Source organism: Pungitius pungitius, chromosome 9 (assembly GCF_949316345.1).
Source record: "Pungitius pungitius chromosome 9, fPunPun2.1, whole genome shotgun sequence".
Taxonomy (NCBI): domain Eukaryota; kingdom Metazoa; phylum Chordata; class Actinopteri; order Perciformes; family Gasterosteidae; genus Pungitius; species Pungitius pungitius.
Genome location: NC_084908.1, coordinates 17,698,557 through 17,726,067, shown reverse-complemented (window position 1 = coordinate 17,726,067; position 27,511 = coordinate 17,698,557). Strand labels below are relative to the sequence as shown.

General features: G+C 49.6%; 1 protein-coding gene across 2 annotated transcripts; it reads left to right on the top strand.

Annotated features, from left to right (window-relative positions):
• The first annotated feature begins 1,069 nt into the window (after nt 1–1,069).
• LOC119217673 (voltage-dependent T-type calcium channel subunit alpha-1I-like) lies at nt 1,070–27,511 on the top strand. Of its 2 annotated transcripts, none has more exons than XM_062564524.1 (33): nt 1,070–2,448; nt 2,621–2,754; nt 3,134–3,231; nt 3,808–3,967; nt 6,437–6,749; nt 6,846–6,938; nt 7,037–7,676; nt 9,893–10,236; nt 11,502–11,653; nt 12,061–12,246; nt 12,488–12,605; nt 13,206–13,361; nt 14,111–14,198; nt 14,982–15,175; nt 16,223–16,522; nt 16,753–16,853; nt 17,084–17,207; nt 18,188–18,256; nt 18,434–18,618; nt 18,716–18,842; nt 19,927–20,052; nt 20,215–20,304; nt 20,766–20,958; nt 22,039–22,190; nt 22,318–22,427; nt 22,512–22,645; nt 22,731–22,801; nt 24,109–24,187; nt 24,538–24,659; nt 25,049–25,357; nt 25,451–25,595; nt 26,334–26,851; nt 26,956–27,511. In XM_062564524.1, the coding sequence occupies exons 1-33, from the start codon at nt 2,410–2,412 to the stop codon at nt 27,493–27,495; spliced, it is 6,210 nt and encodes a 2,069-aa protein (XP_062420508.1). In that variant the 5' UTR covers nt 1,070–2,409; the 3' UTR covers nt 27,496–27,511. The 2 variants fall into 2 exon arrangements, with proteins under 2 accessions (XP_062420508.1, XP_037327399.2); XM_037471502.2 differs by having other exon boundaries at nt 1,071–2,448; nt 25,445–25,595.

The window sequence follows — 27,511 nt, the reverse complement described above, 5'->3', positions numbered from 1 at the left end:
ACACTTTTGGAGACGGCGCGTTAGCCTCGTTCATTTCTTCCTTCACCTCATCTCTAATTCCCCTTGTTGTCTTGCCACGTGGCTCTCCCTCTAACACCTCTCCCCTTTCTGCGTGTACATCTTTTCATCACCCTGTCAGTCTCTCTCCACCCCCCCCCCCCCCCACCCCACCCCACCCCTGACCGTGTTAATTATTAAGTGTAGTTGTAGTTTATCTGTCGGCTTTAGCTCGTCCCAGGGGTCTCTTGTGGAGAGGAGAGGAGGATCGTTTTATAGGAGCTTAGGGTACGTGCAGATCGGAGGAGCGCAAAGAGATGCGCAAGGAATGATACGGAAAGGAAGATGGGGGGAAATTATGCCACCCTATATGATCCAAGAGGGACATACAGAGAGCATGGAGGAGCGGATCAAAGAGAAAAAAATAATTGGGCCAAAGAGAGGGGAAAAGGGCTGTTGGAGGGAAAATGAGAAATGATAGAAGGGGAAGGTCGGCCCTGATGGAAGATAAAGGAAAGGCGATGAATGGAGCGAATCAGACGAGAGGAGGCTCCCGCTGTATTTCATCGCTGATATTGAATGATGGGCCAACGATGGAAAAACTCCCCCCGTCTCTCTTCCATCACTCACCCCTTGACCCCGCTGCGTCCCTCGCCTCGCTCTGCGCGCGCGTCTCGTGGACATTCGTGGTTACGTAACACACATATGTAATTTATACAGATGGAGCAGGATTAGATTGACCCCCCCCCCCCCACACACACACACCCTCCCCCCTCAGCATGGAGGTAATTAAGGATGGAGTTGCGCTGAAGGACATCATTTTCTAGTTGTGTGCGCGTGTTTGGCGTGTTTATGTGTGCGTATTAATCGTGTTCCAGTCCAGACAGGATGCAAGCGGATTGTGAAACTCAGGAGTCAGTTCCCACGGTGAGATGGGGGTTCCCATGGCAACCACAGCTAAGGGAGGACACTGGATTACCCTCTCGCTCCCTCCCCCTCTCTCTCACTTTCCCTCATATATTGTGTGTCTCAAGGGTGATAAAGGATTGTACTCTCATTAATTTTTCTGCCCTCTTGAGAGCATAGTGTGCGGGCAGAGGACTCTGTGTGTGTGTGTGTGTCCCCGTGTGTGTGTGTGTGTCTATGTGTCTGTGTCCATGTGCGGGCTCCGGGCTTTGTTATGCACGCGTCCTTGGCTCCTGGAGTACGTTCCTGTCAACCATTCAGCAGTTTTCACGCTCAGACGCCAGTGCATGTGTGCATCCGTGTTCGTCGTGAAGACCAAAGGCAATCTTTCCCCTCAACTTTCTACTTTTCAGACTCCTTCTCCCTTTAAACCTCTTTGCTTTCCACTTCTGAGCCGCGCTCCTTCTTTCCCCCCCCCCCCGCGTTGACAGCTGGCAGACGCACCAAACACCCTCCACAAGCAAGTTTATACTTAAACTGACTTGAAATGTCTGGCCGGCTCCTCCATGGTAGCTGCCTTCCATTTGTAGTCGAGAGCATTAAACGTGTCAAAATGTCCCGTCTGATGTTGTGCTCACGCATTCAAGTTGGTACATTTAAGCTTATTACAGCTGGTTTTCCGGCCTTATGACAGTTGTTTTTTATTTTTTATTCGAGCGGTACATTCACTTCCGTAGCCCGCAGATTTGATTCCACAAGCTGAGAGGTGCCAGATTTGAGTTGCGTGTGCTTTTTTCCCCCCCCCCTCACGGATCTGTTGTAATTTCATTCCGGCAATGGTTTGTACACTGAAAGATATTCACGGCTGGACGATTAAAGTCTACCAGTCAGTTTCCCCAGGGTTCCCCTGGGTTTTTTTTTTTTTTTTTGTGTGCAGACATTACCATAGAATAGATACAGAAGGGATGACGAATCAAAAGAAAAACCTGAATAAATGAGCTGAGAAACATAATGAATGCAGATCATTCCGCGCAGGGCACGCGGGTCACTGGATGGTTTGATGAGAATTAAAAAGATCAGAATCGTATCCTTTGGTCTTCACAGCCACCAGATGTCCATGTGATATTTTACAGACATGTTGGAAGAATGGTGTCCATTGCTCCCGCAGCGTTCCCGACACTTGAGACGGCCCCTTTTGCAATCAAATCTTCAAAGCACAGTTCATCCCAAAATCATATTTTCCCCTTTTTTTCTTTGTTTTGGTGAGTGTCGCCTGGTTTTTGGAGATATCAGCTCTCTCTCCGGAACGTCTTATGGAACTTCTTACCGGCATCCTGAGAGCTACTGGAGCCAGTTAATGCTAAAGGGAGCGGCTGAAGTGTGACGTCTAATGATGACGTTGTAATGTTGTTCAGTCTCTGCCGTCGCGATGGCCCTTAACCTTCTGTCACATGGTTTGAGCGCGTGAGCATTTTGGCCATCCTGCTGAACTGTGTGACCCTCGGGATGTTCCAGCCCTGTGACCACACACCTTTCCTGCTGCAGGTAAAGCGCACAACGCACACACGGTCGGGAATTACAAACTAATTATGTTCAGCTTTGAAACTTTATTATCAAGGGTCTGAAAAGTCCCCCCCCCCCCCCTTAATCTGTTTATACTAATCCTCTCGTGTGTGTGTGTGTGTGTGTGTGTGTGTGTGTGTGCGCGTGAACGCAGGCTCTGGATGATGCGATCTTTGTTTTCTTTGCCGGGGAAATGGTAATGAAGATGGTGGCTCTTGGGGTCATAGGTCACAACGGTTACCTTGGCGACACATGGAACAGATTGGACTTCTTCATTGTTTTAGTGGGGTGAGTGTTTAACAGACATCACTCACACACACACACACACACACACACACACGTACACACACACGTACACATGTACACATGTGCATCTGACATTAAATATGAGCCAAAAGTTGTGTGTGTTTGTGTGTGTTTTGTGTAAAGCTTGGACACTTTGTTTAATGCCACTTAAATGTCAAGCGTGTGTGCGCGCGTGCTTAGACAAGCCCGAGAAAGTGTGTGTGTGTGTGTGTGTGTGTGCGTGCGCGGCAGCCCCGCAGAATCACAATGGCATCGCTCGCCCCCCCCCCCAAGGGACACGGGCCCCCGGGTTGTTGGTAGTTCAGAGGCGGCGCCCGCCGGGTGACACCGACAGTGGCTTTTTTTTCTCCCTCACCCGCAGAATGCTGGAGTACTCGCTCGACGGACACAACGTCAGCCTGTCGGCCATCAGGACCGTCCGGGTCCTCCGCCCGCTGCGAGCCATCAACAGAGTCCCCAGTGAGTTTTGATCCTTTCTCCTCCCGACCCGCATTACGGGCCGCCGCCGCCGAGCGTTCTGGGTCTGTGCTCGAGTTACTGTGAGGGCTGAAGTGCTGACTGGGAACTTCTGAGAGTCTAGATCTAGATTGGGAAAAAAAATCAACAGTACAGGACTCAGCTAATCTGAGAACAATGCAACACTTCAAAGGCTGGAAAGACGAAAAAGAAGGCAATTAAGGAGATTTTTTTTTTTTTTTCATGGCCAAAACGCAAAACATTAGTGAATCGACCACTCGCTGACCTGACCTGCAATCCGACAACAAGGCCCCCTAAAAGCTACCAAAGTTGAGGTGACGGCAGCGTAGGCCCGGCGGAGCGTCAGTAGGCAACATACCTGGTGTCCAATAAATGTGTTAAAAGGGATGCGTGCAGTGGTCATGTGACACGGAATCCACCGTCCTTGTAAGCCCCGACTGACCCGTAAATCCCACTGCATCTCATTGCCCCCCCCCCGCCCCCCCGGCGGCTCCTGCGTCCCTTCGGATCGATGCGTGTTGCCTGTGATGTTTATGCTGTATGTGTGTGTGTTGGCAGGTATGCGTATCCTGGTGACCCTCCTCCTAGACACCCTCCCCATGCTGGGCAACGTGCTGGCACTGTGCTTCTTCGTCTTCTTCATCTTCGGCATCGTCGGCGTGCAGCTGTGGGCGGGGCTGCTGAGGAACCGCTGTTTCATGGGAGAGGATGTCAAGGCGTGAGTTACCATAGTAACCGGGCAGATGTCACGACAGAGAGGGGGTGGGGGGGGGGGAATTGACCTCCTTACTCTGAGGCCCGTGTCACAAGTTTGCTCACGACCGATTAGCGTCTTCACTCGGCTAGTATTTCATGGGGGGGGGGGGGCGATCAATACCACAGTCTGATCTCGTTTGTTCTCTAATCAGCTCCGTCTGGGAGGAAGTGCTGAACGTTTGCTTCCTGCTGGAACCTCCGGAATTAATCAGGGGGAGTAAAAAGGATTAAGAGGGCAAGGGGGGAACTTTCTGTGGGGGTCTCGTCGTCGCTCCGCCTCACGCCGCCGCGTGTTCCCAGAACGCGACGGCGTGGTATCACGTGACGTGAGGCAGCACCGTGTCAGGTTACGCGACCTCACATCTGCCCGACCGCCCCGATTAGATAATAATCCTTGACGCTGAATTCAGAGGTGATGCCGTGTCGAATCAGCCTCCGTGCTGCTGTGTTTTGTTCAAATGAAGGTACAGACATTTAACTAAATAAGTACTACTGATGATAATAATATCAATAATAGTAATGATACAAATGATGATGAACATAATAGGTGGAAACAAATGAAAATCAACATACTGCAGTCAATTAAAAAAAGGAAATACCACACAATTGGTAAAATAATGACAAACCTTGGGCCAACATTAAAAATTTTAAAAAATGTAAAATGACTATATAACAACACACAAATCAAATGTGTATTCTTCCACTAGATTAGAAGCCAACCATTCATTTTTCATGCATATGAAGAGTGTGTGAGCGTTCGCTTAAGCACAAACGGTCAATGAAAGCGATTTCGAATCTTCAATTGAATGAATGTAGATGGATGTCTCTTGATACCCCCGTAACGTTTTCACTCAGCGGCCACTTCATTAGGGAGCACTCGTATAATGCCGCCATTTCCTCCTTTTGCTGAGTGGATAATTATTCGGCTTTTGTTGACACAGTCAGAAAGTTAATTATTCTGCTTTTGTGTTTACTTAAACTCTCATCGTTGTGAAATCTAGCCTTTGATCCGAAACCCGTCGTAGTTTCGTTGGCTCACTCGAGGACCCCCGGGGGGGGGGCCCACCCTCCAGCTACAGGGTCCACGCTCTGCGCTCAGTGGTTCAAGCACCTCCTCCTCTGAAGGTCAAGTCCTTGACGGATACAGCTAATGCTGCCGGAGAAGTATTTAAGTCACAGTGGGCGGCGATGCTTTAACGGAGGCCATTGATTCTACAATACTATATATATATATATATATATGGACTCATTGCGTGATGAATAGCCTCCTCTCGTGCCAGACCCATTACCGGTGTGGTCTGAGAGAGAGAAGAGCTGTTGTGGGATTCCTCCCCCATCACGTAGAGTAGCAGGTGGTGGAGTAACAAGATGGGGTTTTAAAAGGTAATTGTGATTTAAGAGCGAAACGAGCAGACCTGCTCAGTCATTCGCCAGGTACTCTCTGTTGTCGGTTGGGCTGTTCATTACGAGACCGTAACAGGCCACTGTGAGCGAAAAAACAGAAGTACTGCATTGTTCTAATCATTTTCGTCACGGTTGCGGGGAACCTGCGATTTCCTTTCTGACACACGACAGCTGGACGAGGAAAGACGGCATTTTTTGGTTGCTGTCGTTCATCTGGCGTGCGTGGTCCACGTTGGTCTGCCGCAGGAGCAGCCGGCGCATCTTTGCCCACAGCTATTCCGTCTCTGGGTTTTTTTTATTTTCAATTAGCCATTTGGATTTCCTTTCTGCTTCATAAACAAGACAACGACCTTTTCTTAATAACCAGAGAGGGAGCGCTGCTTCTCCGTGACCCTTCTCCATACCACAGAAGATTGATCGCTTCTCTCTCCAATGCACTCTCTGCACTTCTCTTCTCTCTTCTGCTGTATTTCTCGCTCTGATTCCTCATTTCCTACTGAAGCACTCGTGTGTGCAATTTTTTTTTTTTTAAACAGAATGTTGATAGAAAATTCCTTTCTAAATAATTTCTAAAATAATTGAAATAAAATCTTGACTTGAATTCGACCTGATGTTTTTTGTATTTTGTTTTTTTTCAGTTCAAGTATAAGACCGGTGATATTGAATATGTTTCGTTTTGGACAAAAAACCAACAGAGAGTATTAATTATGTAACTGGAGTGATACAGCTTATTCCTCTGTGCTATAGAGCTCCATCTCATGAACATGGCCCTGTTGTTGTAAGTACCGACTAGTTCACCAAATGTCTATTAATCCGTTTCTGAAAATAATCCGCAATAGATGCGGCGTTTGCTCCTGCACGAGTAATCGCAGTGTCGCAGCTCTTAATGCAAAAAACACGACTATATCTACATGTCTGTGACCCCATTTTTAAAGATATGAAACTTCCAAAGGACCAAATGGACTTCAGCCTGAGTGCACCAGACTAAATAAATAAATGATGTACCGTTCCCGCCCTCCTTCTCCAGGAGATACAACATCTCGTTCCTGAGAGGCTACTACCAGCCAGATGGCACCGACGACCACCCCTTCATCTGCTCCATGGAGAGAGAGAACGGGATGCTGCGGTGCACCGACGTGCCTCGCCGCCGCGTGAGCGGGACGTCCTGCTTCCTGGACGCCGAGGAGGCCGCTCCGGAGATGGGACTCAAGGTGGACGAAGCGGCGTCGTGTGTGAACTGGTACCAGTATTACAACGAGTGCCGCGCGGGCGAAGTGAACCCGCACAAAGGAGCCATTAACTTTGACAACATTGGATATGCATGGATTGCCATTTTTCAGGTAAAGGTTTGAATGATTTCTATAAAGATATTTATCTTTGACCAAATTAATGATGGCGCGCGCTGCGTTCTGTGTGTGTGCTTTACGTTCATGCAGGTAATCACACTGGAGGGTTGGGTGGACATCATGTACTACGTCATGGATGCACATTCTTTCTACAATTTTATCTACTTCATCTTCCTAATTATTGTACGTACACACACACACACACACACACAAAAGCAGCTAGACCACTTACTTTGTGTTCAAAAAAGTGTAACGTGCCCCCCTATTTTTTGTGTGACCAGGTGGGCTCCTTCTTCATGATCAACCTGTGCCTGGTCGTCATAGCAACCCAGTTTTCTGAAACAAAACAGAGGGAGCACGCCTTGATGAAATCCGAGCTGCGCGCCCGGCAGCTCCACCAATCGGCTTCCACGCTGGCCAGCGACAGCCAACCGGGGAGCTGCTACGAGGAGATCATCCGCTACGCGGCGCACTTGGGCCGCAAGGCGTGGCGCCGGCTGTCCCGCTGCTACTCCCAGACGCGCGCCAACATCCACTGCGCGGGCATGGCGTGCGCGTGCAGGGAGAAAAACCGAGGAGCCGCCGCCGCCGCCAGAGGGGGCGGAGCCGGAGAGATGAACGGACTGGCGCACCGGCACTCGGGGCACGCTCCCAACGACCTTTCGCACCTCCATCAGCTCTATCATCACCATCACCAGCATCATCATCAGCAGCAGCATCAGCAGCAGCAGCAGCAGCAGCAGCATCATCATCATCACCCCCAGCATCACCACGGGGTCAGAAACGGAGATGGAGGGAGCGGTTTTAATTACCCGTTCATATCGCCCCTCCTCGGCCCCCCGGACGCAAAGGCCCTGGACCACAAGAGGCTCGTGGCCAAGGAGGCCGTCGACAGGCTGCCGCAGCTGGCGGCGGAGCACGGTGAGTTGCGGGGTGGGGCGACCCGGTTGGGAGCGTCGGGAGCAGCGAGTGCTCCGAAGGCCGTGGCTTTACCGAGAGGCCTTTACAGGACAGGGGTGTTACGGCGTTACGGCAACGCGGATATTCGTTTCATGAAAGGAGTCAACGGAGCTGAAATGTTTGTGTTTGTGTCGGATTGATTTGGGAAACTTTGCTTTATTCTTTCAATACTTTCTAAAAGAAAAATAATCCTTCAGGCTCTGTTTCCCAAATTACAACACAGCGTTTTCCCTCTCGCCCTCGGCAGCGTTAAGACCTGCAGATCCCAGACGTCTGCCACCTCAATGGAGGTGAATTTCATTTAGCTTTTTGGTGCTTAAAGCGTTTTGATGAAGAAGAAAAGCCTTCGAATGCTGCAGTCTGCACATAAAGTGAAAATAAGAAGCTTTTGGGAATATACTCTGCTATCTGTGGCGTGTTTGTGTTCAGGTATTTGGCCACACATCTGTCTATCCCTTACATAAGATCACACATGGGTTATTGTACACACATGGGATTTGTTTATAACAAATTTGGGGAATGTGATGGATGAAAGGGAAGAGAAAAACGCTTCAACAGCAGCTGCAAGCTACAAAAAAAACAGGATGATGTGGAAAAAACAAACAAAATATGTCATACCCCTCTACAAAATGATGTCAAAAGAGCAAAACTGTCACTACTCATTCAAGCCTAAAGGTTGAGGTGTCAACAATTGACAATCAATCCAAATCATTCTTCTAAACAACCTTTTAAATCCCTGAAATCTGAGTGCAGTTGAATTTAGGGTTGGTAATCTTAACATTTTATATTGTTGAAACACTACATTCCGAAGGAAATTGATAAATGAAACACTGGATTTAGATTTAGCGACTTTTGGCATTTGTGCTGTTGGCTTCTTTCGTTGCACAGTCGTTTTTTATTTGCTGAATCATTTTGAAAATCTACTGTACGGACTCCTGCGAGTCTCTGAACATTCCCAACCCCAGCTCTAAGAAGTGAGAGTTACATTTGCATTACTAAAGCTATTTCAAGACACAATGTCAAGTTCCTCCAGATAATCAACACCCCCCTCCCCCCCCCCCCCTTTTTGGCATAAACCATTCGTCTTGGAGGAATTCGTGGTGTTGGTTTGAGGGATTTAAAGCAGCGCTTCATAAAAAGCCACATGCATAAAATTGAGGGACACGCGATACACGGAAAAATGAAAGAGGATGGTTAGAAAAGAAAAGGCAGCAGATGCCCCGGGGATGTACTTTAAACCCCTGGTACGCTCAAAAAAAGACCAACGTGTCCTTCAAACTTTATTCGTAAGGCTCTCCGTAATAAAATTGTTATCTCTAAGCCGAGGTTACCCTGGTGACATAACAATGACATCCTCCGATGGCTGCTTCCTCCCAGAGTTAGAAGACATTGGACTGTTTTCAGAGGCCCAACACCCCCTCCCTCCCCCCAATAGGAGTGACCTTGATATGTAAAATCGGTCGAGAGCAAACAATATAGTTATAATAAATTGTGACTGTAACTGACACACTCGAGTAATTATTCAGCACGCGCTCACAAGCACTCGGCCAGAGCGCCGAAAATCTAAGCTCCGGAATTCTTCTTTTTTTTTTTTTTTTTGCAGCGCAGAGACATTTTTCGGGTTGGTCTGGCTGCTGAAAGTTTCCCGTGCAGCTCGCGTTATCTGTAGACACACACACCGCGCAACGGCCAGATTGGATTTCCCTATATCTCTAATAATTGTGATGACAAGTGAACTGCCCGTGTTAGATTGGTCTTTATTGGTATGTCAGTGCCTCCCGAGATGCTTCTAAATGAATTCTGCTGAAATTCACTCCTGCCTCACTCCACGCCTCTTCCCCCCCCAACACACACACACACACACACACACACACACACACACACACACACGCACACGCACACGCACAAACACGCACACACATCCATGTTCTAATAAAATATCTCCCCATCTCCACTAAAGCATCCCAACTGCACAGTTGCTTCTATGTTATTCAATTTTTTTTGTCTCGCTGAAATGAAATGGAGTTGCTCTCCTCTAACAAAGAGAAAATATACTCAGACATAACGGTTTGCAGGAGACACAACATCAACCTGTTCACTGTTCACTGTCACCCTTTGTGTGACCACGTGACCCCCCCATCCTTCACCACCTCCTTCACCTTGTTGTATCCGTGCAGGCGGGTGCACCGGGCACCCCGGGTTGCCACTGCCAGGCGAGGTCCAGGGAGAGTCCTCGGTTTGCCCGTACTGCATTTACTACAACCAGCTCAACGACGGCGAGCGCGTCAGCGAGCGGCCCGAGGACCAGCGCCGCGGCCGCGGCGACAGCCCGTGTCACTGTGGCGGCCCCCGCCGCGCCGACGCGCAGCCGTCTGAGCCAAAGGGAGCGCCGTGCAAGCGCCACTGGGCGGGACTCCAGGCTAAACTGGAACTCATCGTCGGCAGCAGATACTTCAGCAGGGGAATCATGATTGCCATCCTTATCAACACGCTGTCAATGGGCATAGAGTACCACGAACAGGTACGCTTGTGTATGCAATGTGCACGCCCTCGGTTTGATTGAAACAGGATGTGCTAATCATAGTGTGTGATTGTGTGTGTGTAGGGGAGGGGGGGGAGTCATTAAAACGTACCCTCCAATCGTCATTTACCGCACCGGGTTTTTTGTGATCACAAAGTGTGTGTTTTCTAGAGTTTCATGCATGACTGCGTGGGTGTGTGTGTGTGTGTGTGTGTGCGCGCGCGCCGTGTCAGGAGGTGGAGAAACTCATAAGACCTGAAGTGTTAATTAAAGCGTGACCCTGGGACAGGAGAAAGAGAGCGAGACGAGGCGGAAGCGAGAAAAGCGAGCGAGGGCGAATGAGGAGGCAGAGGAGGACAGATCTGACATCGTGATTGGCTGAAAGGCAGAAGCCGACTGCGGGAGACGTGGCACATTTCCTGAACAATGTGACGGATGCGGATGGCCTTGACGTCCCGAGTAGCTCATGTTTATGGATGAGTCCAGCTTTATTTTTTCGAATCCAAAAACCAAACAGAGAAAGTGTATGAATCCGTTGTCATCTAAAAGTACAAAGAGCCTTACAATCTCATTGGACGACTTTTCACCTCATTTCAGGGAAAACGAAAAGTGCGGGCTCAGCCCGAAACACCTCAGAGACATGTTTTGTGATGTAGAGGAGATCTACGTCAGGCGGATGTTCCCGCCCGGAGCGCGCTCAAAGGCGCGCGGTCACTTGTTTACAACGTTTTGTCGGTTTGAAAATAACGGGAGAAATAGACAACGGCGTGTTCACCGTGACGGAAAAAAAAGCCCCACGTGATGCATTTGTTTCAAAATCTGAAGGAGGAAAAAAAAGGGGTCAGTGGTTCTAAGCGGTTTCCTGTCGTGCCCCAGTTTGAACTGAGGAGGCCTTTCAATGAAATTGATTGTTGTGCTAATTAAATAAAACTAAATATTAAGTGGCGAGAGCAAGATTTCTTTGGAAATATGATCTGTTTAGCAGCCGGAAAGAATCCTGATGACCTTACCAGCCGGATTAACTCCGTATCTCTCGCCTGTGTTGCATATTCTGCCCCATGAGGAGCTCGCCCCACAGTTTTGAGAACCACTGGATCATCTTCTCTCTCCGTATTTAAGTCTCCATTCTCACAAACCTCAACTGCTCCCACGATGGCTCTGCTGCTCTCCTCACTGCCTCTCCTCCTCACTGCCTCTCTTCGACTGTTCCATTTTTTCTCACCTGTCTAATATCCGCACGTCAATCTCCCCCCCCTCCTCTTCAGCCGAAGGAGCTGACGGATATTTTGGAGATCAGCAACATGGTGTTCACCAGTCTGTTCAGCCTCGAGATGGTGCTGAAGCTCATGGCTCTCGGGCTCTTCGGCTACATCAAGAACCCTTACAACGGCTTCGACAGCATCATCGTCATCATCAGGTGAGTCCCCACCGGAGGGGGGGGGGGGGGGCGGCGGCGAGGGAGCGAGGGCGCGGCCCCCCTCTGACTGTAAGTTCACCCCCCCCCCCTAATATAAGGATTCGGTTTGCATGTGACGGCGTCTCCAGGACTGTCACGGAGGCTCTGCTTCGCCCTCTCGGTCCCCGGGGGGGGGGGGGGGGGGCCGTGTTCACTTCATCATGTTGTACAACCAGCTAAATTATGTATCTGCGCTCGAAGGGCTCTGCTTGTTTACTGTGCCGGAGCATCCTCTCTTCAGACTCAGCGCCCCCCCCCCCCTCCAACCTGGAAGTGAGGCTTTGACACTAATGCGGGCTTCAAAAGAGTTAAGAGCTGCAGTTGAGCACATATGGATTCCTTTGTTGGAGCTTTGTTGTGTGTCTCAGCGTGTGGGAGCTCTCGGGCGACGCGGAGGGGGGGCTGTCGGTGCTCCGGACCTTCCGGCTGCTGAGGGTCCTGAAGCTGGTCCGCTTCCTTCCCGCCCTGCGGAGGCAGCTGGTGGTGCTGATGAAGACCATGGACAACGTGGCCACGTTCTGCATGTTGCTCATGCTCTTTATATTCATATTCAGGTATATTCTCTTTTTTTTTTCCTCCATGAAAGCTGAGACAAGCTCGTTTGTTTTCTCAGGTTTTAATTACACCCCGAAAGAATCAAAATGACGGGTTCTGACCTTTTTCCTCGCAAACGTTGCAGGGTATAAATGACTACATGCACCGTCGTCTGTTACAAGTACACAGCTAGGCAGCGTGACATGTGACACGTTAGCTGACCAGGTAATGAAAGTCACGTATGTTGTCTTTGTGTTGCAGTATCTTGGGGATGCATCTGTTCGGTTGTAAATTCGGTTTGCTGCAAGACAGCGGAGACACTTTCCCTGACAGGAAGAACTTTGACTCTCTGCTGTGGGCGACTGTCACAGTGTTTCAGGTTAGAGACTAACACCCACGTGCAGTCTCTCTCTCTCTCTCTCTCTCTCTCTCTCTCTCTCTCTCTCTCTCTCTCTCTCTCTCTCTCTCTCTGACACTGATGCAAACGTACACATATGACTGAGATCACTAATGAGCAAATCGGGCATTTTTAATGAAGAGGAATTCCTCCATTGATTAATTAGTGTTAAATGTCAGTTAATTGTGACGAGATTCAAAAACAGCAGCTGCAGCTGTCACCACTAGAAGCCCCGATGATGTTCCAATTTAGGAGTGCTCACACTTATTTATTTTTTTCCATTTGCTCCAATTTGGGAATTTTTTTTCTCATTCTTAACAAAAAATTCCGAAACCTACCCAGTGGGCAGGTAAGATGATCTTCACAAGCAAAGTGGGAGGAAGAGTAATGAAACAAGCTCTCCACAGGAGCTGGTTTCACTCAGAGGAGCAGAACCGTTCAACTGACAATGTGATATTAAATGTAGGATCTGCTCATGTTCTTCTTTTATTGTTTGACTTGCACACCGTCTCTAAACGTCTCCCCACCCCCCCCCCCCCCCCCTACCCCCCCTCCCCTCCCTTCCCTTCTCCCCATCTGCAGATCCTCACCCAGGAGGACTGGAACGGGGTGCTGTACAACGGGATGGCCTCCACCACGCCGCTGGCTGCCCTCTACTTTGTAGCCCTCATGACCTTCGGCAACTACGTCCTCTTCAACTTGCTCGTGGCCATTTTGGTTGAGGGCTTCCAGGCCGAAGTAAGGGCAAAGACGCTGTTTTTTGTTGTTGTTGAGCTACTTAGAGAACGAGGCAGAGACGACGGGACTAATTGAGCTCTGTTGTGCTGACGATACCAAAGCTGCCTACAAGAGAATAATCTCCAGCATCCTGCCTGTGTGGTTTCTCCCCCTCGCTCTCTTGTTCTTCCTCTGTCCTCCCTTCCTCTATATCACTCTCTCTCTCTTTCTATTCCCTTGTCTCTCCTTCTCTCTCTCTTTTTTTCATCAACACACACACACAGACACACACACACACATACGTACACACGATACTCTCCAGGGTAGGATGTGTTTGATATCGCCTGCCATTCACAGCTGGTGAGCTTTTGTTGTTTAGTTTTCATCTTTTATCTCCAGCATCAGAGAGTACTTGCTCCTTCTCTCTCTCTCTCTCTCTCTCTCTAAAACAAACTCACACACACAGACACACACTCAGATACCCTTTGCCAAAGCCCGCCTGCCTCCATCTTTCTGGCGTGAATTTTAATTAAATTCTGTAAAGCTTTATTGGCGTGGGTACAGGAGACCGCTGCCAAAGCCATGCACATAACTCAACTCTGGAACCCTGGAGATCCCCCTCGCCCGTCTGCCTTCCCCTTCCCTGTGTCCCCGTCTGTCCCTTTCAACTCGGCCTTTTTTTTCCCACTGTTACACCGGCGCGCGGATTGTGACGACGACGGTGGTGATTCCGGTTTTGTGTTTTTCTTTTTCTTTTTCTTTTCTCTCAGGGAGACGCCAACAGATCTGAGACGGACGAAGAGGGACAGTCGCTCAATTTCGAGGACGAGGAGAAGTTGAGGGAGCTCTACGCTGCAGGTAAACTTAGACAAAAGAGCCGCACAATCAACATTTGGGATGATCGCCGCTGGGGGCTGTTGTTGGTTTTTTTTTTGGTCTCTGTATGTATTTATCTCCCATAATATACACAATGTCATGAATAGAACATGTTATACAATAATTATGAATAGAATAGAAATGTACAGGAGAAAGGGGGGGTGGGGGGGGGGGGGGGGGGGGGTCAGGCTGATGACAGACCGTGGGCTCTGCTGTTGTCACGCAGTCTGATGGCGGTGGGCACAAATGAGCGTCTGAAGCGCTCAGTCTCGCTCTCCGGTGGAACGAGCTGCCACAGTCCCTCACGTCACACACACACACACACACACACACACACACACACACACACACACACACACACACACACACGGCTCGGCTCGTGTGTGTGTGTGTGTGTGTGTGTGTGACGCGTGAGCTTTTGCTCACGGATGAACCGTGTGAGTTTCAGCGTCGCGAAGCGGTGGGGAAATGCCACGAAGCGACGGTATTCGCGATGCTCAGGGCACGCTCAGGGCACGGGGGAGGGAGGGAGGGGGGGGGGGGGGGTGTGCACTGCTAATGACCTTCTAGTCATTAAAGATCACTCCTTGGATCAGGGAACTGCAGCGCTAAAAATATGTCGGACTGGACATTTAACCCGAAAACTGACGCTAAAAAGTGTCACAACTTACCATACTTGACACAGTTGTATATCACAAAGGCCGAAGCAGCCCCAAAATATCTGTAAATGTATTATTATTCTTGTGTGTGTGTGTGTGCGCGCAGAGCTCAAGATCCAGGCCATGATGCTGAGCCCCAACGGCCTCCTGAACCCGAAGGCCTCCATGCCCCCCCACCTCCCCCCCCCCCCTCTGCCGGTCATCACGCACACCGCAGCCACGCCCATCATCACCTACAGCCAGTCGCGGCGGGCCAGCGGCGCTTCCATGGACGTGCACGGCCCGGAGCAGAGGTCGCCGGTGAGTTTCACCCGTTCGACTTTCACCCGTCGCCGCGTTGAATTACCCGAGCCGTGGCGTCGATTTGCAGAGCCGCTCCCGCTGGGGATTGTGGGGGAAATGTATTAAGAAAGAGACAAAGCCAGGATTAGCTGTGCTTCAGATATGGTTGGAGGATGATTATCTACGTTTTTTTTTTAAATTGGGGATTTGTGATCGTTTTGCACAAGTTAAAAACCTACAGAATAACAAGGAGTTTTAAGAGTTTTATATTCCGTATGAGAAAATGAAAATCTCAGTGTCCTTGAGGGTTTCTCGTAAAAAAAAAACCCACTGTGGGTGCTCTGACCACCATGAACGAATTTACATTTGCAAGCCCAAATATTTTCCTCCATCAGCTCACGTCTCACACGTCAGTGTTTTGTCATCACGTCTCGCGCTCGAGTGGATCCCAGCATCAAGTTACCGTCGGAATCACCGCAGGAGAGGAATTCGTTTAAAAAAAAAAAATTAAAAAAAAAAAAATGTCTTCCAGGCGTGACAGAGTGTGTAAGCCGTGCAGCGCAGAGAAAAAGAAAAAACGATATGCGTTGCTGCTCCTTTTTTTTTTTTTTTCTTCCCGGCTGCCCGTTAATTGGCGGCGCGCTGCTGTCAGGCGCAGCGCTTCTCTCCAGCTGGGGATGTTTGAGTGGTTGGAGGATTTGTCCTGGTCATTCCAGCTGGTTTCGGTTATTCGCCTTTCCTCGAATGTTAACGTAGGTGTCGCTGGACTCTTTGAACCTGGGATCTCACAGAACCGCGGACGTCGTCGTTTTTACCTATTTCTACGAACCTATTTCTTCTCTAATAAGCTATACTCTTTTATTTCATTTCACTCTCACACATTAGACCTATTTGGCTCTTTGGTGTGTTCTGTCACACTTTTTTTTTTTTAATCCATCATTGTCGATGAATCCGGGGCCCTTTGACACCTTCTCCAGAGAGTTTCCAGAACTGTTTCTCCTTCATCTTGCGCTCAAAGGAAAAAACCAGACACCCAACCCGAGTTTGTCCCCCTGTGGTGCGAAGCTGCCGTCACAGGTGCCGTGGGACTGCGGCCCGGAGAGCCGTCGCTCCAGCTGGACCAGCGTCGGCCGAGCCCCGAGCCTCCACCGGAGGAGCCAGTCGGGGGAGATGGAGTCCCTGCTGTCCGAGGCGCACACCGGCTCCGACCTCAGCATCGGGGAGCCGTCGCTGGACCAGCCGGAGTACCTGCAGGTGCCCGCGCTCCACTCGCCCGACTGCAACGGCACCACCTTTCACCTGCCGGACGACGGGCCCCTGGCCTCGCTGTACCACAGCGATCAGGAGGACGACGAGATTGAGGAGGTGAAAGCCTTTCCGCTCTCTGTGTGCTTTTCGTTCGTCAAATATATACATGAGGCCATTTCAGTGAGTCAAGTTGTGTCGCATTTATACGCGCAGTCCTTTGGCCCGCTGATGGAGCTTTACACTGCATGTCAACGTTCACACACACACACACACACACACACAGTCATACGATGAGGGTGCGGGGCCTGCCAAATGAATCATGCAATTCGTATGTGTTCGTTTTCCAGAGTTTATGCAAGAAGGTGAAGAAGATTCTGGAGCCGTATGAGCCTCAGTGGTGCCTGGAGCACGAGGAGTGGTCTCTCTACTTGTTCGCTCCACACAACCGGTAAACACACTCTTCACACGTACACACACACGTACACACACACACACACACACTTACCGACATACACACGACCGCAGAGTGTGTGAAAGAGTGTCAATTGAAGTGTGAAGTTCACAGCCGACACTATCAATTAAAAGCTGGCTGTGTTTTAAAACTAAATCCACATGTTGATACATGCAGTCACTCCTTCACGTGCCTCTCTGTTTCTCTCTCTCTCTCTCTCTCTGCAGGCTCAGGTTGTGGTGCCAGAGGGTCATAGGTCACAAGATGTTTGATCACGTCATCCTCCTCTTCATCTTCCTGAACTGCATCACCATCGCACTCGAGAGACCCGACATACCGTCCAACAGCATGGTAGCACGCGCAAACATCCACTTGTTTCCCCCCCCCCCGAGTGACATGATGCGTTCCCCAGCGCCATCGCAAAACGGCGCTTCCTCCCGACACCCGCCACAAGTTACTTGGAGGAACTTTTAAGTGGTTTGCGAGAGACTCCATTCCGATGTCTCAATATGAGCACCGGCGAGAAGTTCGACCAAACTGTGACCGTAAAGTTATTCCTTCAACTCACACACTCTCTTTGCCGGGGGCCAGGGGGGGGGGGGGGGGAGATTTTTTGCTGGGCCCGCGGGAGGGAAGGGAGCCACGGGAGAACCAGCACTGATTGTCAGACAGCTGATGCAATCACATGGAAGGTTTTATAAAGGGACTCTGGTCATCAGAAACACCAGCAAGTCCACCCAAAATGAAGGTTCCCTGTAGCAGCTTTGAATTTAAATTCAATGGTTGTAATTTTGCACTGAAACTGCTCCTCGGCTGGTCTGGTCTATTTCAATATATTTTATTAATATTCTTTACTACTTGTTTTTTTTTTTTTAAATGCACAATTTAAGATCTGATCCAAACCTCAAGACAGCCCTGTTAAAGAAGTGACGAACGGGCCTCGAGGTCTCATTATCGGTCCTCACAAAGACTGAAATACAAGTATAACACACACACACACACACAACTCAGCGTATCACAAGCTGCTGATTACTGCAGCCTTTATGTGCCTGTTGCTGATGTAACAGCAGTTTGGGAGACATTATAAGAACTTGTGCTGTTCTCAGTATTTTTTTTAATCATGGTTGTACTACTGGTCGTACTTAATGGATATTTATTCCAGCTCATTATGCAACAGCCGGAGCTAAAGCTACTGGGAAACGTAACCCTTGGATTGAAGAATGCGCTTCTCTCTGTGTATGTGTGTGTGTGTCTGTACACACTCACCTGTGTGTGTCTGTCTGTGTGTAAATGTGTGTGTGTGTGTGTGTGTGTGTGTGTGTGTGTGACAGGAGCGGGTCTTCCTGAGTCTGTCCAATTACATCTTCACGGTGATCTTCGTGGGTGAAATGATGATCAAGGTAACCATGACGTGACACGTTTCATGTACGAGGACTTCACTCCAGATTCATTTTCTCATCTTACTCTTAATAAAAGGGCAATTTTCTCTCTAAGTGGGCCTCAGAATGGCTTTACAGACAGATTTTACATCTCACTGTTGTAGGATTTCAGTAATTCTGCTGCGTGTCTGTTTTAAGGTGGTGGCCATGGGCCTGTACTTTGGAAACGGCGTGTACCTGCAGAGCAGCTGGAATATCTTAGACGGAGTGCTGGTCTTTGTGTCCATGGTGGACATCCTGGTCTCCATAGCGTCTGCAGGGGGGAACCGAATCCTGGGCATCCTGCGCGTGCTGCGCCTGCTCCGCACACTGCGACCTCTCAGGTAGGATCTCCTGTGGTCTCCTCCGTTGATGCTATTTGGTGTTGGTCGTGTAGCATGTGTGTGACTGGGTGTGTGTGTGTGTGTGTGTGTGTTGCAGGGTTATAAGCCGGGCTCCTGGTCTAAAACTGGTGGTGGAGACTCTGATCACGTCTCTCAGACCCATCGGAAATATCGTCCTCATCTGCTGTGCTTTTTTCATCGTGTTTGGAATTCTGGGCGTCCAGGTAAACATTTAAACCATCTTGATTCTCTGGTTGGGGAAAAGCCATGTTTTGGTTAAGGTTTTTTTTTTTTTTTGGCATTAGAGAAATAGCCAGTTTCACCAGGTGTTTGTGCCCAACCGTCCAAGGCTTGTTGTCTTTACTGCTGCATGAAGACACTGATCACCATGGTTAAAAATGAACGAGGCACAACTCGGTAAAGGCCGTAGGTAAAAAGAAAAAAGGATGAGAAAACCTGGGAGGGAATGCAAATGAGCTGATTATGCGCCACAGTCCCTGGAAGTAATTAAAAATGGTTCAACTACGCAGGGATTTTGCAGAAATAGTTTGGGTGGCTATTTGATTCTCATACAGATTTCTACAATATTATTTAATTAACCAACCAGTTGTTACGTATTCATTTCAAACAATTTGGTAGTTATGCATTTGATCTCTACCACTTGGACCGAGTTATGTTATGGTAAAGAAATCTGCTAGATGTGGCTTTGTCTTCAAGAAGGAGAAGACAAAGTCTTATCAAGACTGATTTCCCTCTTGACACGTGGACCCCTATTTGTTGAAAATGTCCACATTTGGTGTCATTAAACGTATTTGTGTAGTTTGATGCAAACTACATGTGCTTAAAACGTGCTTTACCAAAGGAAGCAAAGTTAAACTATTGTAAATAAAAGTGGGTATTTACTATGAAACAAAACACATCTGATTAATTCATGTTGGCAATATGATACATGTAATGTTCCATCAACATATATATATGTTAACCGTTTCATAAGTAGAAGTATTTTCAAGAGAAACCACCCGTAAGCTCTAAGGTGTTTGCTAGTAGCATAGAAGATTAGGCTTGATGAACGCTGAAGCTGATCCTCACAGGCACTTATTTCTCAAACCGCACTTCATCTGAGTCGTCCTGTGATGAGAATATGTGGAATAGCTGTGAAGCAGACCAGATGCTACTTGGCTGCAACGTACTGGAGGCCTTCAGGCACTCGAGTAATTTACTGTACAGAAAAAAGAGCTTTGTTTACCTTTAGGTCACAGTGTTGTTGCGTGTGTGTTTATCTGTGTGCACGTCTATCTATCAATACAGCTGTTCAAAGGGAAGTTCTTCTATTGTGACGGGCTCGATGTGAGCAAAATCATGAATAAGACCCAGTGTCTGGGGGCGGGATACCGATGGGTTCGACGAAAATACAACTTTGACAACCTGGGACAGGTTTGTCACTCACACGCACGCGCACACTCACGCACACACACACACACACACACACACACACACACACACACACACACACACACACACACACACACACACACAGAGAGCTTACGCCTGGCTCTTGCAAACTGATTGACAGGGGTGTGTCTCTCGCTCTTGCAGGCACTGATGTCTCTGTTTGTGCTGTCGTGTAAGGACGGCTGGGTCAGCATCATGTACGATGGCCTGGACGCGGTCGCAGTGGACCGGCAGGTAAAGAGACACACACACACACACACACACACACACACACACACAGACGTATGATGTCAAAATCAATATCAGGGAAACATCCAAACCATCCAGCCATATATATATATATATATATATATATATATATATATATATACTGTATTGTACTGTGATTTGGTTGTATTTTCTTATCAGCCTCATTTGATGGTTTGTTTTAAGCAGAAAGGGGAGGTATTTCAGGACAGAACCGAGGTGTAAGGAAAGACAAAAGGCAGATGGGTAAATAGATGTGAGTTGACAGTGCAGCGCTGACTCAGGATTTACATTGTCTTCTTGTTTACCCTCTCTCCTCTTCTTCCTCTCCACCGCTTCTCAACCTCCTCCATCACTATCCGGTCCTCCTCTCTTTGTCTGTTTGTCCCCATGCCGCCTCTCGTCCTCCTCCTCCTCTTTCCTCTTTTTCTCCTGTTTTCTCTCTGCAGCCAATAAGAAACAACAACCCCTGGATGCTGCTGTTTTTCATCTCTTTCCTCCTCATCGTCAGCTTCTTTGTGCTCAACATGTTTGTGGGCGTGGTGGTGGAAAACTTTCACAAGTGTCGCCAGCAGCAGGAGGAGGAGGAGGCGCGGATGAGGGAGGAGAAACGGCAGAAGCGGACAGAGAAGAGGAGGAGAAGTGAGATAACTGGGAGGGGGGGGGGGGTGGGACATCGTGCACATTGCGCCCGTATGTGAAAGCCGCCGGCATCGATGTGCTTTGATAACACTGAGAGAGCTTCCTTCCACATTTGGGTTTTTGCGTTCGGTAATTGCATCCGTTGGCTGCCAATGCGTCGATGCCACCTAGACACGTGGCCGGGACATCTTGTGCGTGGGGCTTCTAATCTGTCACGTAATGCTGTGGGGACCAAAAAAAAAAAAAAGATGTCACCCCCCCCCCCCCCCCCCCCCCCCCAGTACACTTGCAATGGAAAAGACATGGCTTTTCTTTCATTAACTTCCCAGTATGAACACTTGAATAGCAGAATGTGTCCTACGGGCAAAACCAAAGAGATTTACCCGAAGGCCGAGGGCTGTGAGGCAATGTCAACAGTCCTCGCTCTGTGGGACACGTGGACGCAGATGTTTTTTATTTTTTTGGAAGATGACTCTCTCTCATGTGGACGAGTCGGGCGCCGCCTTCGATGGCGTGCTGCAGGGAAGAAGGGAAACTTCCTCAAAGTGTTGCCACACATTTGTAATCCCCCTATTATCCTTATGTGATGTTCTGAAGTGGACGCCAAACATACACGGGGACGTCCACATACCTCTCATCTCCGCATACATGCGCACTCGCTGTGTGCAAAACGCACTCCCGCAGCCACACGTCTTCTCGCCTGTCGCGCTGCCTGGTGTCCGTCTCGCTGCGTCCTTCTCTCTCTGCAGTGTAATCTCTAGTAGTGCTTTTCCTCTTAGTCAGTTAACTGTCTGGCAGCGGGCGGTGAGAGGGTTTTTTTTTCTTCTCCCAAAGACACCTTGAGGTGCCATGCGGTGTGCCTTTGAGTGTGTGTGTGTGTATGTGTGTGTGTGCATGATGGATAGGAGTGAATTCCTGAGTTGGCACTTTTAGCCCCGAACACACACACACACACGCACACAAACCACTTTGCGTCCACTTAGTCGTTGAGTCCATGTTTCGCTTTCCTTCCAGGAGCATTAATGGCCGTGTGTGTGTGTGTGTGTGTGTGTGTGTGTGTGTGTTTTGTGTGAAACGCAGGGGCCCAGGAGAAGCCGTACTACGCTGACTACTCCCCACTGCGCCGATCCATCCACACCGTGTGCACCAGCCACTACCTGGACCTCTTCATCACCATCATCATCTTCACAAACCTCCTCACCATGAGCATGGAGCACTACAATCAGCCTCGGGTAACCACGGCAACGCTTTCCACCACCTGCCCTAGAACCATAGTAATGAAGCGATACGCCGTGGTACAGCGCAGCTACAGCTGTTTGGGTCTTGTGCTTCAAAGTGTGCGTCTGTGTGTCCCCGCAGTACTTCGAGGAGATTCTGAAGTACTGCAATTACGTCTTCACAGTGGTTTTTGTCATCGAGGCAATTCTCAAACTCATCGCTTTTGGCCTGCGCCGCTTTTTCAAAGAGAGGTATTCACATCTCTACAAAGACACTCACAAACACAGCTTCATCTTTACAGGAAGTGAAATAGGTGTGTGTGTGTGTGTGTGAAGGTGGAACCAGTTGGACCTCGCCATTGTGTTGTTGTCCATCATGGGAATCGCCCTGGAAGAGATAGACCTGAATGCTTCCCTCCCCATCAACCCAACCATCATCCGCATCATGAGAGTCCTCCGGATAACGAGAGGTACACGCACACAAATCAACACAAATCAACACAAAGCGCGATGGCACGCGGCCGATTCGAAGCTGACCCCTTTCCACCGTTCCAGTGTTGAAGCTGTTGAAGATGGCGACAGGAATGAGAGCCCTGTTGGACACGGTGATGCAAGCCCTGCCTCAGGTAAGAGGCGCCGCGAAATGTGCCGCTGAGCCTGAGCTTGTTCGGTGGCCCGGCACTGACGGTGTCCGATGAAACACCGGATCAGTTTTTACTTTGCGGCACGTCACTTCACGGCCGCTTCCGGTGGATTGTGTTTTCCCACTTAAGGTCTGTGAGAAGATTAAAAAATATGAGTCTGCAAAGTGTAGGACACCACACAAGGATTTATTCTCCTTTCAAGCAAGATTGCAAAAAAAACCCTGTGAGTTAAGGCGCAAAATCAGCCAAATATTCTACCAAATATGGATAATTGCACTTATCTGATTGCCAGATGACATTGCTCTGAGATGCGGCAAAAGTGATTAATGAGGCCGGATCCAATCGTTTCTTTTTTTTTGTCTTTTTTTCCCCCGCTACGATGTCGCGTGTCTCATTCAGGACGCGGCTTCTTTTTCTTTTATGCGGCGCCATATTGTTGTTTTACGCCAGACTTCTCGAGCCACGACCTAAACCAATAGCTGAGATAACCACTTTACTGCCTTCACGACAACCTCTCTCATCCAGACCCCCGAAATGTTGCAACTTGTACATTTTGTACAGAAATGCATGGTCCCAGGGGCTATAAAGCCTAATGAGTATGGTGATCCCTTGACTTTTCCCTCTAGCGCCAACATGAGGTTTTATATTTGTCCCACTGGATAGATTGTCATGGATATTGCTAAACCCATTCCTGTCTCTGCCAGGGTGAAGTCAAAACTTCAATTTGTCCAATATGCTGGTCCTTGGAAAACATTTTATTTGTTATTTTTCTGTTCGCTACTAACAAGCTCCATGTCAGCATACTTTATGGAGCTACATTGTAACCATTTAAATGTGTCTCTTTTAAATTTAAGTGGCCAATTACAAAATCATAGCACACTCCCAGATCAAAATACCCATTATCCTTGAATGCAAAACCCCCCACGCACGAATAATACCAATGTCTCTGAAGCGACAGATCACTGCAGGGGTTTTGAACCCTGGTCCTCGCAGGGGTGTCCGAGTGAACTTCATCAATAGGTTTAGCCATCATCCAATCAGACATCTCCTTAACCTCCCACAGCCAAGTCCCTGGGAATCGCTTTATTATTAGAATGAACAGGGCAGGTGTGTGGTTCATTGGGTCTGGATCCAGGCTGTGATTCAGGTATGGGGACGTCTTCCTAAATCCCTCTATGGCCTCTCTCTGTTTGCATGTTTTGCGTCACTCCCGATCCGAGCCGTGTCCTTTTTTTTCTGTGTCTCATACGCTGTATATATATATATCTGTGTGTAATATGTCCGTCTAGGTGGGGAATCTGGGTCTGCTCTTCATGTTGCTGTTCTTCATCTATGCAGCTCTGGGAGTTGAGCTCTTTGGAAAACTGGGTTAGTGTGTGTGTACGTGCATGCATGCGTGTAAGGGCGAGTGTGTGCATGCATATATGTATGCATATATATATATGTATGCATATATATATATATATATATATATATATATACTTATGATGCACAGATGCGCGCGAGAAAGTGCGCGCCTCGGCTGACTGGTGAGATATTCTTAGTTTATGTAACATGCATACATCTTGTTGCAACATTCATTATGTTAATTACGTAGAATCAGTGTTCTAATGAGCACTCTAATCTACACAAAGTTCTCCTTCTTCTCCCCCCAGTGGCCTTCCTCCCCCACACTTAGCGTCTCTGAGACCCTTTTTCCTCTTCTCATCCTCGCACAGAGTGTTCGGACGAGAACCCATGCGAGGGTCTTAGTCGCCACGCTACCTTTGACAACTTCGGAATGGCTTTCCTCACCCTCTTCAGGGTGTCCACAGGGGACAACTGGAATGGGATTATGAAGGTTATTCCTCTCTCTTTGCTGCGTGTGTTTTCCTCTTAAAGACGAAGGACGGAGCACAAAGTCCGTGTTTGTGTTTCTGTGCGAATGCGACCTTCTCCAAGCAGCCGCTCCTGAAACAGGGTTTGCGTTAAGCGGAGAGAAGGTCGCTGTTTTGTGAGGTTTTTTTTTTTTGTGGAGAGAACATGTTTCTTCTGTGACCGGCTCAATGCCTGTTCACACTCAGCTCCACATCTCCCCCTGTTGGAGAAGTGAGGAATTACATCTAAGTTCATGGACACACCTGAACTTCGATCATGAACATACATTTTTCAACTTGGCCTCATGGTCTCTGTGTTCTTCTCTTCTCTTACCCCCCTCCCCCCCCCCCCCCCCCCCCCACCGGCGTCCAGGACACGTTGCGAGAGTGTCGCCCGCAGGAACGCCACTGCCTCACCTACCTGCCCCTGATCTCCCCCATTTACTTCGTCACCTTCGTCCTGACGGCTCAGTTCGTGCTGGTCAACGTGGTCGTAGCCGTCCTCATGAAGCACCTGGAGGAGAGCAACAAGGAGGCGCTGCTCGATGAGCTGGAGGAGAAAAAAGAGCGGGAAGAGATGAGGGAGCGGGAAGAGATGAGGAAGTGGGAGGAGACCAACCGGCGCCTGAGCGCCGCGTCTCTGGGCGGAGACCCGGCGTCGTGCGTGGGCGCACCTGCTCAGGTAAGAGACAGGCTCTGTGTTTCTCATTTAACGCCTGTGTGGAAAGATGACAATGACGTTGACTCGGGCGACGATCCTGTGTGGCAGCTGCAGGTGGAGGACGAGGATTGTTCCCATGGCAACCTGCTGAGCATAGGACGCATGCTGTCTCTCCCCAGCGACAGCTACGTCCAGCCACTCAGATGCTCCCCTTATCCTCCCGTGTGCCACGAGGCGTACGCCGGCTACAGCTACTCAGGTAATTTGGTTGTTTACAGCCAATTCGACTAAAGGAACATTTTAGTGACTGTGCTACAACTACTAAATTATTGCTGTAAAGGTTATTGCTTCCATAAATAGCACAGAAGGCTGTTGAGATATGATGATGTGTACAACAAGGCACTGGTTATTACGGAAATTAATTGTATTCATGGGAACAATAATAACAACAAAAGGTAATTTAGAATACACTAACTAGATAGGTAAATATTCCAAAACGCAGCGGGGCCACTTCCTCTTTTGAGTTGATGCAGCCAATTGTAGATCAATACATGTTGGGTGCTGCAGTAGTGAGTGTTTATTAGGTTTAATCTGGCTTTGGATAAACAGACTAGAGTTGTTGATAGGATCAGTTAATTGCTGTTTTTTTTGTGATTGGATTTTACGAGAGAGAACGAGTTCCCCAAAATAGGACCCATCTATCTTATACCTCGGATTAATTAAATGAAGATATTGTCGGTGGGACGAGTGAATCTGTGCATTTGTTTGAAAACGAGTCACTAAATATTCCGGTAACTTTCCCTTTTGTATGTTGGACATAAAGAATAGTATTTCAGTATATATTTGTAGCGTCAAAATATCCACCTGGACTCTTTGAAATTCTCATTTTCATTAAGACTCTTTAGAAATACTGGATTTGGTTTTTTTATGCTGCCGCACACTCGACCCGCCCGGAGCCCTTCATGGCGATCCCTTCTCTTGCTGTTGCTCTCTGCAGGCTCCGTGTCCTCTCTGGGCTCCAGCGGAGGCGGCTCGCTGCTGCAGGTCCCGGGGGCCCTGCCGGCCATCAGCCACGCGTCGCTGGGGACCGGACGCAGCTCCAGGCCCAAGATCTTCCTCAGCCCATCCCAGAGCATCGACAGGCACCCCTCGCACGACGCCGCCGCCGCCAGCCCGGGCCACGGGACGAACAGACACCGGCTCAGCTCGGCCCACAGCATCGACGAGTACAGGTGTGGCCCGGCCCACCGGATGAACCGGCACAGACTCAGCTCCACTCGCAGCATGGACGGGTACAGGCTCCACGCGGACCACGGCGCCGACGGACCCGGCGTAGAAAGGCACTCCTCGCTTCGACTGAGCTCCGCCCAGAGCGCCGGCGGGCGTCCTTCTCAGTGGCTCGGCCCCGAAGGCGCCCTGGACAGAAACATGCTGAGTCCCTCGTACGTCCCGGAGGGTTCGGCCCTGAGGAGGCCGGCGTCCTTCCACACCGCCAGCAGGCCGCTACGGAGACAGGTGTGTGTCCCCGTCACCGCGTCTTCGCCTCTTTTTCGTCTATTAGTCGTTCCCTGTGACCTGTAACCTTAAACCCCTTGTGTGTACCCCCCGCGTGTCCGCAGGAGGCCGTGCGCTGCGACTCTCTGGACCAGAGCGGTTCGGCCGACGACCTGGCGGACTTCCGACCCGCCGGCGCCGCCGCGTCCCCAGCGCCGGCCCGCCAGCGATCGTCGAGCGTCCACACGCTGAAGTACGCGCAACCCCAGAGGGTCATCTCCTGCAGGAGCCACGGCGGCAGCCAAGGCGAGGCCGCCGGGCCGGAACGCGCCCCGCAGCCGCAGGCGGACGCCGAGCCGAGGCCCGCGGCCAGCGGCCCGCAGAGGCTGTCCAGCCTGAAGGTCCCCAGCGGCGAAAAGGTCCCGTCGGACCCGGGCGCCAAGTCGGACGCCGCCGCCGACGAGGAGGTCAGTTGCATTAACAGTTCCGGCGAGGCATTGGGCGGCAACAGGAAGCGGAGGTCGAGCCCGCCGCCGGGGGAGGAGCCGGTAACTATGGCTACGCCACGGACGGACAGCAGCGTCGAGCTGAGGAGGCGGACGCTGTCCTTCGACGCCACGTCCAGCCCCCCGAACCAGTCGGAGGAGACTCCCGCGGACGAGTAGAAGGGCGGGACGTGGG